Source organism: Plecotus auritus, assembly GCF_963455305.1.
Source record: "Plecotus auritus genome assembly, chromosome: 1".
Taxonomy (NCBI): Eukaryota; Metazoa; Chordata; class Mammalia; order Chiroptera; family Vespertilionidae; genus Plecotus; species Plecotus auritus.
Window position 1 is genome coordinate 59,979,178 of NC_137770.1, and position 15,333 is coordinate 59,994,510.

The 15,333-nt window shown below is 37.9% G+C and overlaps 1 protein-coding gene across 1 annotated transcript in view; it reads right to left on the bottom strand.

Annotated features, from left to right (window-relative positions):
* Positions 1-15,333, bottom strand: part of UNC13C (unc-13 homolog C) — a 579,627-nt gene that overhangs the window by 120,192 nt on the left and 444,102 nt on the right. Inside the window, exons 20-22 of the mRNA XM_080645235.1 lie at positions 3,391-3,517; positions 1,164-1,260; positions 329-472 (exon numbers count right to left, since the gene is read on the bottom strand). Of these exons, the coding sequence (XP_080501361.1) occupies positions 329-472; positions 1,164-1,260; positions 3,391-3,517 (368 nt within the window). The remainder of the gene's footprint in view (positions 1-328; positions 473-1,163; positions 1,261-3,390; positions 3,518-15,333) is intronic.

The following is a 15,333-nucleotide window of genomic DNA, read 5'->3' on the forward strand; positions in this document are numbered from 1 at the left end:
AGGCTTTTTTTTCATCCTAAAGCACCATATTTGAGATAGAAATAATTTGACCATCCATGGCAATGTCTTTAATTAAAAAAGACTGAGTCATTCATTTAACACATAGATGTTTTTAAAGATGATAAATCCATACTCAAGAAACAAGAAGTGAAGGGAGATGGCAAACCTGAAACAACAGAATCTCTTAATACTTGAATTAGAAATTAAGTTGGGATAGTGGTGTCAGGGAAGAAAGACTAACAAACAATAGCATTATTCAGGTTCTGTGCAGGCAAGTAATAGCATGGCACAGTCCCAGGAAAGAAAGGATTCACTCCATTTAACCTACCTTTGCGAATCTTCTCATTAAATGAGATAATGCTTCAGGGTTAGGGCATTCCAGTTTCTTAATAATCTCAAAGCTCTGATTAAGCTGAGCAAAGACATCAACCACGGAACAAGAGAAGAGGGCATGATCAGATGTCTGCTGAAACTGAGGGGAGAAGGTGAAACCATTCCATTAAACACATTAGCAGGACTATGGAGACTGTCTTCATTGTTTCTCACAAACAATTGAATCTCCTATATCATGGACCTTCATATCACGTACTTTCATTTTCCAGTAATAAAGTGCCTATCCATTTTAAAATCATTCATCTCCTTTTCTGGAAGATGTAGTGAAACTAATATCTCCAATTAATAGTGAAACTATTAATTGTTCTCTCCATTTCTAAATTGGGGAACTGCTTTTTGTTTGTTTGTTAGTTTGTTTGTTTCTCATTCCCCATAAGTATTAGGATGATTTAGCAAGTAGACTGTGGTTCAAGACTTTTGAATTGCTTCAGAGGCACAGGGAGTGTATCTGCTCATAATTTTGGCATCCTAGAAAAGGTTATAGGACCACAAGGGAGTTTTGTACAAGTCTGTTAAACTTGTAGATTCTGAGCAACTCAATAAGAATCTTGGGGCAAAAAGGTGATTGATTATTTTTTATTTAATTTTTATTTAAGCAATTTCCTAGGGTCCCGATCAGCCCTTTAAAATTGCTTTAAATTTATTGTGGTCACTAGAGGATTAAGATAAACTTTAATAAATAACAACAGTCTAAAAATTCACATTAGCTTAAAGATGAGTGATGTAACTGAATCTTGACAATAAATAATCTTAAAGTAATTGAAACTCACTCCATCTTTTTTGTCTCTTCCTAGTGCTCCATGAAGAAACTCCATTGACACATCTTCATTTTCATCTAGCCACTGCATGACAAAAGGTTCAAACCACCTAAAAAATTAATATTACAAACTATAAAAATGTCATTTACATTTAATCAGCAGTGAATGCTGCTCTTTTATGACATGAGAGTAATTTAAGACCCCAAATCTCTTCTCATTTTCTTTTTCCAGTTCAGCTTCCTTTAGCTTTACTTCATTAAATACATCCCCCTCTCTTTTACCTTCAATCTCTATCTCTTTCTATATCTTTTTATTTTACAAAATAAATGCTTTTTATACATTGTTGTAATTTTATTTTGTGTCATTTTCCCTTCTATCTGAAGCATGGTTCCTAGTATACATTTTTGGTGAGAGTTAGCTGGAAATGGGTTATTTCAGATTCTCAGTTAGGTCAGTGTCTTTACTTTGCTTTATTTTTGAAGGATATTTTTGATAACTTGTAGAATTCTAGGTTGACTTTCTCCCTCTGGCACTTAAAATATATCAGTGCATTATATTCTGGTTTTAGTCATTCTCATTGAACAGTCAGCCAAGAGTATAGTAGCTCTGGTAAAGTGTTTTCCCTTTCTTGACCCCCAATACATTTAAAGATTTTCTTCTTGGTTTAAGCAGTTTTCTATGATGTACCTGTAGGTAGTTTCTTTGCATTTATCCTGCGTAGGATTTACAGGAATTTTTGAACTATGCTTCATGTTTTTAATTGGTTTTAGAAAATTCATCCCTAGTATCATTTAAAACATTGCTCTGGCATTATTTTTTCTCTCTTCTATTTTTGGGGGGTCCAGTTTTTTGTGTATTAGACCTCTATAATTTTACTCACATATGCCTTGCACTAAACCACTAACAGCAAACCATTTTTCTACTGACTTGTCCATTAAAATAACAAAGTTGGGCTAAATTCTTCCCCTCAAGGGACATATCAAATCATGTACATATCAAATCATGGCATGTGCCACAGTGTTACATGTTACCCTTCCTCCTGAAGCTCTACACACATTTTTGTATCCCCAGTGCCTCACACATGACCTCAAACATTTTTGGTATTCAATGGAACTGGGTTACCCTTCCCTTCAAGATTCAGTTAATGTGCAAACACTCTTGGAAGAGTAACACGTTAAATCAGGCGCACCCCTCACATTTGCAAAGGCAGCAGCACAAGTGGAGGTCCACATGCTGTAGACCTAAATACTTATGATTTCTAAACTAAGCTACTAAACTGCTGTATAAATGTGTTGTGGCCCTGGCCTAGTGGCTCAGTTGGTCATAGCATTGTCCCTCCCTGTACACCAAAGGGTTGAGAGTTTGGTTCCCAGTCAGAACACATACCTAGGTTGTGCGTTCGACCCCCAGTCGGGGCACCTATGGGACACAACCAATCCATGTTTTTCTTCCACAACGATGTTTCTCACTCTCTCTCTCTCCCTTCCTCTCTCTCTAAAAATCAATAAAAACCTATCCTTGGGTAAGGATTAAAAACAAAAATGTGTTCTATGTTCTAACTCAACAAGTAAACTTACAGCACTTTGCACAGTGCTTGGCATATGGAAGACCTCCCTTGATGGAATAAAATAGAATTCTGATAAATACCACTGCATAGTATTACAAGTATGATTGTGTGATTACAAATGTATTTCACAGAGATATGTTTATGAAAATGCTACCTGTTTAATAATGACTTCAATTTTAATTTCTAACACATTTTTCAGGTTGAATTAAAGAAAAACAACTGATTGTATAGCTCAATATACAGGGTTGGGCAAAAGTAGTGAGGACAAAAAACACAATTTATTCTTGTGTTATTATTTATTAATTATTGTATTATTTTTCAGATGAACAACTGTAAACCTACTCTTGCTTCACCCTGTACAACCACCCTCATTTTCCCAAGAAAGTCTGAGTTCAAGCACTTTCACAGAAATTAATCTCATCATGTGAGCCACATCCTATCCTGTATTTCTTTCTCTTTGAGTTTAATAGCCAAGTAAGACATACTTGAAAAATGCAACACAATTCAATTAAATATGGTTCCCAAAGACCTGCAAGTCATTTGATGTTAATGTTATAATAGGCATGTCTGTATTCAGAAGACAACTACATGAACAGATTTTAGGGCTGCATAATTCAGGTGTAATTATGTGGGACTTTGAGAACAAACTTGGAGTTGAAAATCACTACTTACAAGGAATATTCAGGAATGGCATCCTTGAAGGCAGGAAGTTCTCGCACATATTCATTATAAAACCATTTCACTTTGAAATGCAAATTCATATAATCGGTGCTCTTACATAACCGCTGCTTTTCATGTTCTAGAACAGATAAAATCAAACATTTAATAAAGTTTGGTTTGCCAGCAATGCTGCTGTGTTCCAATTTACCTTTATTAGTAGTATTTCCAAAAGGAAAAAAATCGTGTATTTGATATAAAGGCAAAGTGAGTTGCTGAAGACAAACCTGAAATTTTACAAAATGTAAAAATCATTATAAATCCTATGCCAATAGGTCAAGAAGTAATGAGAAATAATTTGAATGTCTAATGTGCTTTCCTGAAAAAGGTGACAACTCTGACTTTTCTTTCTATTTATCTGCAAGCTCTCATATTTTTACTACTTTGGGCCTGATAAAAGTGCCAGAAATCATTAAAACTCTAAGCATGAATAAAACATGAATTAAACTGGGAGACATAATACCCATTTAATACTGGATATGTGAATGAGTAGCTCACATTTCTGGCCTGGATATTTCACACTTAAAACACTAAGATAGTTGAAAAGGAGAGGAAATATATCTAACTTTTAAGCCAGATTATTTCTTCTTCATCTCTTAAGTTCAGCTAAAATTATTTTATACCCTGTGAACTTTTTGACATTTCTTGAGCAGATTTTCCTAATATGTCATGTTTTTTCTCTCTTGCTCAAAAAGTATAGCTTAAAACTGTATTTTTATCTGGACATACAGTACTGGGGAATAGAGACAAATAATATTACTGAACATGTTTACCTATTTCCCTCAGGCTCCCAATATTAATATCCTGACCAATTGGGGCTTCAAGTGTAGATACAACCAAACCTAAAATATTCCTAACTATATTCAGGTTTAAAGTGTCCTTTGAGAAGCTCTGGTTGAGGTCTGTGAATCTCTTTTAATCTAAGGACATTGACTTACAGTATAAACATCCTATACCAGTACTTTATATTCCAAAATAAAAGTACTAATCAAAGAAATTATATTGTCATAGACAAACTAGAGGCCTGGTGCATGAGATTCATGCACTGGGGGAGGATGGTGGGGAGGTCCCCTCAGCCTGGCCTACACCCTCTCACAGACCGGGAGCCCTCAAGTAGGACATCCTTAGTGCTGCTGCAGAGGCGGGAGAGGCTCCTGCTATCGCTGTTGCACTTGCCAGCTGTCAGCCCGGCTTCTGGCTGAGCAGCGCTCCCACTGTGGGTGCACACTGACCAGCAGGGGGAAGCTCCTGTATTGAGCGTCTGCCCCCTGGTGGTCAGTGTGTGTCATAGTGACTGGTTGTTCTGCCATTCAGTCGATTTGCATATTAGCCTTTTATTATATAGGATTGAGGACATTCTTGCCTTTCAAAACCTGACTATAGAGAGATTAAAATCCAAGTGATAAGCAAAAGAAGAAACAACCCCAAATAGAACCTTTTCAAATTGTCTAAACAATAATTAAAAACAATTTGTACAACTAAGAGAGAGAACACACACAGAGAAACATGATAGTAAACTAATACCCTAGAAGAAACTCCCAAACAAAATTACGAACTGTGTGATATTTTGCTTAAACTCCCTTCAAATTAAATGCCACCTTTGCCCCTGTTAGTGTTGGCTCTCCCCCTGTCCTTACCTCTTCTGATTTCTAGTGTCCTTTCACACCTTATGAGGAAACATTTATCTGATAAACTCATAGGTAAGAAATTAACGCAATACAACCCTGAAATCCAGATGAGGGAAGTCTCTTGCCCTGGAGCCCACACATTAAGAGTGTTCTCTATTTATCACAAATACACACTCAAAAATTAAATAGTTTCTGGCATCCTCGGTCACTTGAGATCCCATACCTGGTGCTGGTACAGAGCAAGTCAGACCCTCAACATCTGGCCTTGTAACTACCACCACCGGCTCTTATGATTAACACCCCCTAAGCCCAAGAGAAACAATTTGGACTGTCTCTTGTTCTCTATCCTAAAAACAGAAGGTGACTGTGAACAAATGCAACCGGATTGCCATTGCTGACAACAGACACATATACTGCTCCAGCGTATGGGAAGGAATCAGAACCGTGGAAGCATTTAAGTAAGAAAAGGCAAACTAACTCATCAGGCTCTTCCTCTGGATAGCATAAATACAATCAATTGTTGCATAACAAAGCATTATTTTGAAGTATTAACACCCATTTTCTTTGCTCTGATTCATGCATTCAAAGGCACTCATTCAGCAATGTGGCATGCTGCAAACAGGTCTACATGCTGCCTGGAAACAGCTTTAAATATTAAAGGATTCATATTACTCTCAAAGTTTGTATGTACATGTATAGTTTCAGATATAACATACACGAAGCCTGGTATTCTTTGCCAACTAGATGACTATTGAAGAGTTTGCTTGTTTTTGAAATTTGGAGTAAAAAAATTTAACTCATTACATTTTAGCTTTATTCAAATAATTTACATAAGCACTTATATGAATAATTACTTGCATTTGTCATTTTAATAACTAATTTTAATATCTTAGAGGGCAATAGCTTTCTAAAAACTATTTATGAACTATTCCTAAAAGCTCATGGATGTAATTTAAAATTTTAATATTTGTATTTATAGTTTATTTTGAATTGCATCTTTTTATAAAATACATATTCAAATCATGTCCATTTTGAATACAATATATTTTTTTAATTCTTTAAATGTCAAGAATGTGCACAAATTGAGATTGGATGGAAAAAAATAAATGAACCTCAAGAAAAAGGCTGAAAATAGAAAAAAGTTCAATGACAGTGTTCTTAAACTTTTTTAAACAGAAAAAAATAGAATAGAAAGGTTAAATTTCAACTGTTTTATTATAACAATATTAGAAATTTTGCTGAAATAAAGGTAAAATATATATTTTTCTGAAAGGATATCACATTGATATGAAAGTAAGTTTATGTGTTGAAGTAGAACATTGAACACACTTTATATAACAGTTTATTAGCTTGATTTAGAAATCATAAGCATTTAGGTCTATGGCATGTGGGCCTTCACTGTGCTACTGCCTTTGCAAATGTTAGGAGTGAGCCTGACTTAATGTGTTACCTCTTTCAAGAGTGTTTGCACATTAACTGAACCCTGAAGGGAAGGGAACCCAGTTCCATCGAATACCAAAAATGTTTACTGAGCATGTATCTTGTGCCAGGTCATGTGTGAGGTACAGGGGATATAAGAATGAAGGACTCACAGAGCTTCAGGAGAAAGGGTGTCATGTGACAATATGGCATGTGCTACTAGTCTATTGAGGAGATGAATTTAGCCCAACTTTGTGCTTTTAATAAATGATTCAATAGAGAAATGATTTGACGTTAGTGGTTTAGTGCACAAAGTAGAATTTGATTAAGAGGACACATGTTACATAAAATAAGACTTCTAATTTATAAGAAATACTACTTAATATGTAAGTATCTCTTTGTGAAATGATATAACTGTGCTTTCAATTAAGACCTTGGGCTTTTTTCCCCTCTCTACTTAGGTTTTTACATGTTTTATTATTAGGTTTGAGTGAAGCTTAAATTCATGCTGTGCCTTAAAAGCAAAAGGTTCACCATCCTGGCCAGGTGGCTCAGTTGGTTGGAGCATTGCTTATACACCAAAAGCTTGGTGGTTTGATTCCCGGTCAGGGCACATCCCAGGTTTGGGCACATACAGGGGGCAACCAATCCATGTTTCTCTCTCTCTCTCTCTTTCTTTCTCTTTCTCTCTTTCTCCTCCCCTTCTTCTGTCTCTAAAATCCTATATAATAAAAGGCTAATATGCAAATAGACCAACAGGTGGAACAACCGGTCTCTATGACGTGTACTGGCCACCAGGGGGCATATGCTCAATGCAGCAGCTGCCCCCTGGTGGTCAGTATGCTCCCACAGGGTTGAGTGCTGCTCAGCCAGAAGCCAGGCTGATGGCTGGTGAGTGCAGCGGCAGTGGCGGGAGCCTCTCCCACCTCCACAGCAGTGCTAAGGATGTCCGGCCATCAGTCAGACATCCCCCGAGGACTCCTGGACTGTGAGAGGGCATAGGCCGGGCTGAGGGACCCCCCGAGTGCACGAATTTTGTGCTCTGGGCCTCTAGTCAGCTATATTTATACAAGTGGCCCAGTGCACCGATTCGTGCACATTGAAAGGAAATTAATTAGAAGAAATATTTTAATATTGCTGTTCACCCTTTCTCTATAATAGAAGTGTCAGAGATGAAAGAAAAATAGTAAAAAGTACATGAAAATAATATGTAAATTGCTTAACACATTAAGCGCCCTATCAGTCACCAGTGACTGACACTATACTTTTCATCTGGAAGACAAAACAGGCTGGGTGCTTAACGTGTTAATAAATAAACAATAACAACATGATATAACAACAACAAAGACATGACATAAAAACAAAAACATGATATAAAAACAAAAACATGGTATACAAACAACATTGATAAACACAATGACTAATAAATTGATTACCTTATTCTAATATCTCCCTCTATACCACATTAAGAGTAAAAAGACTTTCAGAGTGCTTGACTGATTTCCCTTGTGATGAAGTATTTACAATTTTAACTTTAACATCATACGCTCTTTGAACTCCAGAGAAAACCACATATAACTGACCATGTTTGAAAACAGGTTCAGGTAGGAATATTCTTACTCTGTCTAGAGTTTGTCCTTGTGATTTATTAATAGTCATCGCATATGCTGGCATCACGGGAAACTATCTTCGAATTAATTTAAATGGGAGGCCAGTGTCAGAAGGGGACAAATACTGCGTATGTGCGAGTCAACGTTTATTTTTAAATTGCCAGTGTGTGTCATATGTACTGGCCAGTCTGTCGTTCCATTGGTCACTTAGACTTTTATATATATAGATCCTCAGGTGAGGATAAAAAAAAAAAAAAAAAAAGAAGAAGAAGAAAGAAAAGGCTCATCCATCTCTTTCCCTTGTAATGAAGTCACCTCTATACTTTGGAAAGCAGGTAAAAGGTAGCTCTGAGCAGTGTCCCAGTCAGTTTTACAGGCACGAACTTAAGTTTATTTGCTTAACACACTTACAATTTACTTTTCCACGATTGCAGAATGTCTTTCCTTCCTCCTTATCTGGGCACTCTGCTTGGAACTTATAGACCTCCCCCAACCCATTCTCTAGGACTCTGCAAGCTCCCTACATTCTCACAGTTCCAGGAAAGAAACACTGTATATGCCTAATGTTCTGTAGCCACACATTAGCCAGGCCACATCCCCTTTTCCCCCAAATCCCGTCTATCCATTGTGGATTTATATGGGAAAGGAGAAAGGATACAGATAATTTTTTTAAAGAGAAAATCTTGCCTGGCTGGCATGGCTCAGTGGTTGAGCATTGACCTATTAACCAGGAGGTCACAGTTTGATTCCCAGTCAGGACACATGACTGGGTTATGGGCTTGATCCCCAGTGTGGGGCATGCAGGAGGCAGGTGATCAGGAATTCTTTCTCATCATTTATGTTTCTGTCTCTCTCTCCCTCTCCCTTCCTCTCTGATATCAATAAAAATATATTTAATAAAAAAGGAATTCTGGTTTTCCTATAACCTAGAGACCATCCATTCTAGTTCCTAAGAATATACCTGATATAATTCAAACTATCAAGGTTTTACCCAGTTCCTTTGCTGAAAGAATAACTTGGACGAATTACTAGTAGTTTCCTCCTTACAGAATTGCTTTCACACCCATAGCTTTCGGTTCCTACCCCTTTAAGTCATGTATGTATCTCTCATGCATTGTCAATTGATATTTACTGCTCTCTTTAGGCAGAAACAGGAGACTAGTATCATCTGTTTTCATATGCTGTCAAGTAAACAGAAGAGTAATAGACATTTTTACATGCATTATGCACTTCAGCTGATATAGCCAGAGATGTTCAGTTTGTTTAGTTGGTGATGTAGGTTTGATCTTAGGGAAAATGAAAACAAAAATGGAAAGGGTATGCGATTGTGTAATAAGGCCTGCCAGTAATGCTTGTCCTTAAATAGGAAATATTCACTACTAGAGGCCCAGTGCATGAAATTCGTGCATGGGGGGGGGGGGGGTGTCCCTCAGCCAAGCCTGCACCCTCTCCAATCTGGGATCCCTCTTGAAATCCAGGACTGCTGGCTCCCAACTTTTTGCCTGCCTGCCTTCCTGATTGCCCCTAACCGCTTCTGCCTGCCAGCCCGATCACCCCCTAACCACTCCCCTGCCAGTCTGATTGATGCCTAACTGCCCTCCCCTGCAGGACTGGTCACCGCTAACTTCCCTCCCCTGCAGGCCTGGTCCCCCCCAACTACTCTCCCCTGCAGGCCTGGGTCCCCCCAACTGCCCTTCCCTATACACCTGGTCACCCTCAACTTCTCTCCTCTGCCAGTCTGGTCACCCCTAACTGCCCTCCCCTGCAGGCTTGATTGCCCCCAACTGCCCTCCCTTGCAGGCCTGGTCCCTCCCAACTGCCCTCCCCTGCTGGCCATCTTGTGGTGGCCATCTTGTGTCCACATGGGGGCAGCCATCTTTGACCACATGGGGGCAGCCATCTTGTGTGTTGGAGTGATGGTCAATTTGCATATTACTCTTTTATTAGATAGGATAATCTAAACATTTTTCAGTAGTGGTTTGTAATCATCATGAACCCCAGTATTTGCCGCAGGTTAAACTGATGACCAAATCATGTCCTTTTTCTCCTGGGCGCACAACCAGACTACATTTTCTAATCCTCCTTGCAACAGGTATATCCTATAACTGAATTTTGGGCCAAAGTAACATTGCCACTTCCAGTCATGCCCTAAAACAGCTCTTGTGAAATCCTCCCTATTTCCCCACATTTACTGGCCACATATAGAAGATCCAGCTGAGGATTGGAAGGAACAGAACTACAAAAGGGTACAAATCCGGGTCTTTGAGCCACTTCTCAGAGGAGCTTTCTAATCTGAAATTCAGTAACTCCCTCCTTCTCCACGATTTCACTTTGCATGATTTTACTTACCCGTGGTCTGAACATATTAAACAGAAAATCTCAGACATAAACAATTCATTAATTTTAAATTGCATGCAGTTTTTCTTAGCGTGATGATGTCTCACACCGCCCTATTCCATTCACTATGAACAGGAATCATCCCTTTTGTCTACCACATTCACACAGTCTATACTCCCTGCCCACTAGTCACTTAGCAATCGTCTCTGTTATCAGATCACTATCAGCGCTATCACATGTTTGCATTCAAGTAACCATTATTTTCCATACTAATACCCCCAAAGTGCAAGAGTAGTGATACTGGCAATTCAAATATTCTAAAGAGAAACCATAAAACGCTTCATCTGAGTAAAAAGATATGTATATTTAAGAAAAAAAATCATAGTATGTACAGGGTTTGGCATTATTTTTGGTTTCAGAAACCTATCCCTAGTGGATAAGGGGAGACCACTGTGCATAATTTACTTGTACAAGTAAGAAATAAACAAAATGGTACTGTGTTAAATTGTATGGAGTTAGGCTACATGGGTTTAATTGTCTATTGTATCACAAAGATATTTTCAATTTATTAATTAACCTCCAATTTCCTCTTTCTAATTTACAGACACACACACACACACACACACACACACACACACACACGTATTCAGGCTGTCCTCTTGCTTTGTGATACTTTATTAGCATAAGAACCTCTAGCAGACCTCACACTGAATTAATCCATCATCACAGAGGAAATCAGTTAATCAAACCTGTTAAACTGATGTTAAGAAAATAGTATGTAGGCTCTGAGAGAAGAATAATCATAAAAGTAAGATACGTAGAAATTGTGGATAGAATAATATCACTATTTATCTTCCTGTCAGCCTCGTTTCATACGTGTGTGCTCCCAGCTATATTCTCAGTAGTTATTATTATCACTTAAATGATTCTATAAAAAGAGCTATTACTGTTCCAAATCCATGTCTGTTTTTTTCATGTCCTGCTATATTCCTCCCATAATGTATAATTATATATTATGAGATATTTTAAATAAACTAAAGTATACGCTAACTATTGCCTATCAAATATCAGTGTAAGAGGTTGTAATATCACATTCAGAAATATACTCTAAATTATCTTTAATTATACCTAAATTATCTTCTGCTTAGTGGTAGACCACATTGACAAAATTGTATCCATTGCTATCTCATATGATGAGAATGACTCCTAGAATTTATTTAGCCATCAATCCTCCTGCATTTTTAATATTGGCAACAAAGATTTAACTAGCTAATTACATTTACTAACTACAACATTTAATTAGTTTTTCCAAACAGCAGTATGATAAATTTGTACAAAATTTAATTTTTGAATTTCAATGAGAATTATGAATATTTTACTATCAGAATAAAAATGCTTTATTAAAGTTGTACCAAAAAAAGCTTAGCAATTTAGAAAAATTTGCCTCTTTTGCTTTAGATGGTATGAATCAGTATTTATTGAAAAGAATATATTGTCTTCTGAAAGTTAGTGTTTATGCATGGAGTTTTGTGTAAAATACAGAAATGTACAATTATGTATCAGTTATGGAATAGGAGTGGTATACTCCTAATCCATTCTTGTATCAAAAGCAAATTGGCTCTGCATTGATGAGTCTTTATATTTTGTTCTTTAGTTTATTTTGTTCAGTAGATTCCATATATGAGTGAAATCATATGGTACTTGTCTTTCTCTGACTGGTTTATTTCACTTAGCATAGTACTCTCCAGGTCTATCAATGCTGTCTCTAAAGGTAAGATTTCCTTCTTTTTATAGCTGAGTAGTATTCCATTGTGTAAATGTACCACAGCTTTTTTATCTACTGATGGGCACTTGGATTTTAAACAGAGAACAGACTGACAGTTATCAGAGGGGAGGAGGTTTGGGTAGCTGGGTGAAAAAGGTGAAGGGATTAAGCAAAGAAAAAAAAGCCCATTGACACAGACAATAGTACGGTGATTACCAGAGTAAAAGAGGGGTAGGGATAGGTACAAGTGGGTAAAGGGGAGATACATGGTAACGGGAGACTTGACTCGGGGTTTTGAACACACAATACAATATACAGATGATGCATTATAGAGTTGTACTCTTGAAACCTATATAATTTTTTTAACCAATGTCACCCCATAAATTCAATAATTTTTTTTAAAAAGCAGTGCACATCTGGCAGGTAGTAAGTGCTCAGTAAATGTTGATGATTGGGATGTGGGTAATGATAATGTTGGTCTACTTAGTCAAAGACAGAGTGTGTCTTTGAGGGGACAGGAAACTTCAAAACACAAGTCCTTTCAGAAAACAGTTATTTAATTTCACTTTTAATTAATCAGTTCTATAAAATGTATGGATTGTCTATTATATACAAGAGTCTTTCTAGGCACTATTCATATCTCCAAGGTGTTTAGAAGGGGAGATAAGACAACTCCATATATAATTCTAATACCATGTAGACATATTTTTTTTTCTTGACTAATTGCTCTGACTTGAACTTCTAATACTATGTTGATCCTGGAAAGCATTATGCTAAGTGAAATAAGCCAGTTGGAGAAAGATAAGTATCACATGATTTCACTCATTTGTGCAATATAATGAACAACATAAACTGATGAATAAAAATAGATACAGAGACATACTGGTAGAAGCATTAAACACACTCTCAAACTTCAGAGGGAAGGCAAGGTGGGGGGCGGGCGGTAAGAGATCAACCAAAGGACTTGTATACATGCATATAAGCATAACCAATTGACACAGACAATATGGGGGTAAGGGCCTGTGCTGAGAAGGGTGTGCTGGGAGAGATCGATGGGGGAAAATGGAGACATATGTAATACTTTCAACAATAAATAACTAAAAGAAAAAATACTATGCTGAATACAAATGGTGATAGTGAGCATCCTTATTTTGTTCCTGATCTTAAATGAAAATCTTTCAGCTTTTCAAAATTGAGTTTGACCTTTGCTACTGTATATGGATTTTATTATGTTTAGGTACATTCCTTTTATACCTAGTTTCTTGAGGGTTTTTATCATGAAAGAATGTTGAATGTTATCAAATGCTTTTTATGCATCTATTGAGATAATCATGTGATTTTTATTCTTTATTCTGTTAATTTTGGTGTATCTCATTAATTAATTTTTGTATGTTCAAACAATTTTGCATCCCTGGAATAAATCCCAGTTGATCATAGAAAAAAAGAAGCAAATTGGCTGCCAAAAATCATCACAGTGTCATTTTCTAGTTCTTAATTTGTGGCATCATTTTATTGCATAAACACTATGCTGTCCTATAGTTAGTAGCATACAATTTTGTGGGACTACCTCAAACATCTGTCTAAATGTTTGACAGCCTGGAAGGTCTGGAAGAATCTATATATATAAAAGGCTAATATGCTAAGTGTCCTTCCAACCAGTTGCTATGACACACACTGACCACCAAGGGGCAGACGCTCAAGGCAGGAGCTGCTGTGATGCACATTTGCCACTTACATAGAAACAGCAGCGTGGACCTGGCCGACAAAGCAACACTTGGCTTCCCCAAGTGGGACACAGGCCCCGCCACCACCCCGAAGTGACAGTCCACCAAGTCACAGCAAATGCTGCCAGACCCCATGGTCGCTGTGGTGCCGGGTAATAACATCACGTAGCAATGCCCGGCTTCCTCTCCCTGGCCACTAGCCTCCTTGCAGTTTCTTCAGGCCAGGAACACGACTTGTTCCATAGCCAGGTAGGAACATTTACACTTTAACCAAATGTCTGTGAAGCATTTTCCCATGCCTCATCTCATTTGATCCTCATAGAAGTCCTGGAGTAGGTAGATAGGAGACTTGGTGGAATCCTATTTTCTTTTCATTAGCTGGAAAACGGAGATTTAGAAAGCTTAGAAACTTGACCCAACTGAAAAGAAGTAAGAAATGGTGGACCTTGAAAATGACTTCAGGTTTTCTCACTGTGCAGAATATAGTCAAACACTGCTGAAGTTAAATCTTTTACCCTTTATTCTCCCTGCGTGATCTACAATAATAATCTGCTTTGTGTTGATATTTACTGCTGTGCTGCTGAAAATTACCTGAAACAGAAGTTGGGGTGCTTCACTGGGTTGGAAAAAGTTTAGCTAAATCAGAAAGCAGGTCTAATTAAGCAAGTTTATCTATAATAATTAAAGGGTGATATGCTAATTAGACTGGGAGACCTTCTGGGAGACCTTCCGGACGTCCTTCCGGACAAAGCCATGGCAGAGGCGGTTAGGGGTGATCAGATCAGCAGCGGGAGGGCAGTTGGGTGCGATCAGGCTGGTGGGGGGGCAGTTGGGGGCGATTAGTCTGGCAAGGGGGGGCAGTTGGGGGGAGAAAACTGTCAGACAGAGTGGTTAGGAGCGATGAGGCAGGCAGGCAGGTGAGTGGTTAGGTGCCAACAGTCACGAATTGCGAGAGGGATGTCCAACTGCCAGTTTAGGCCCAATCGCAGATTGGAGAGGGTGCAGGCTGGGCTGAGGGACACCCCACCCCATGCACGAATTTCATGCACCAGGCCACTAGTTCTATATAAAAGGCTAAGTTGACTCGTGCATGCACGATACATATAAAGCTCTTGCTGGCGCCAATCACACTTGTGTGTTTTGATCTGCCATTGTCAATCGTGAATTTGGTTGACACTTCTATTATAGAGAAAGGACAAATAGTGATATTAAAATATTTCTTCTAATTAATTTCCTTTTAATGTGCACAAATTTGTGCACTGGGCCAGTAGTATAAAATAAAAAGCCAGTAGTAGGGGCCCAATGCATTGAGGGTTTGTGAGATATTATGTGCTCACAAACCTAAAACCTCATTACCCAGAAATTTTGGTTCTAAAAACAAATATGGATCAGACTTTTATAGATAACATGCACAT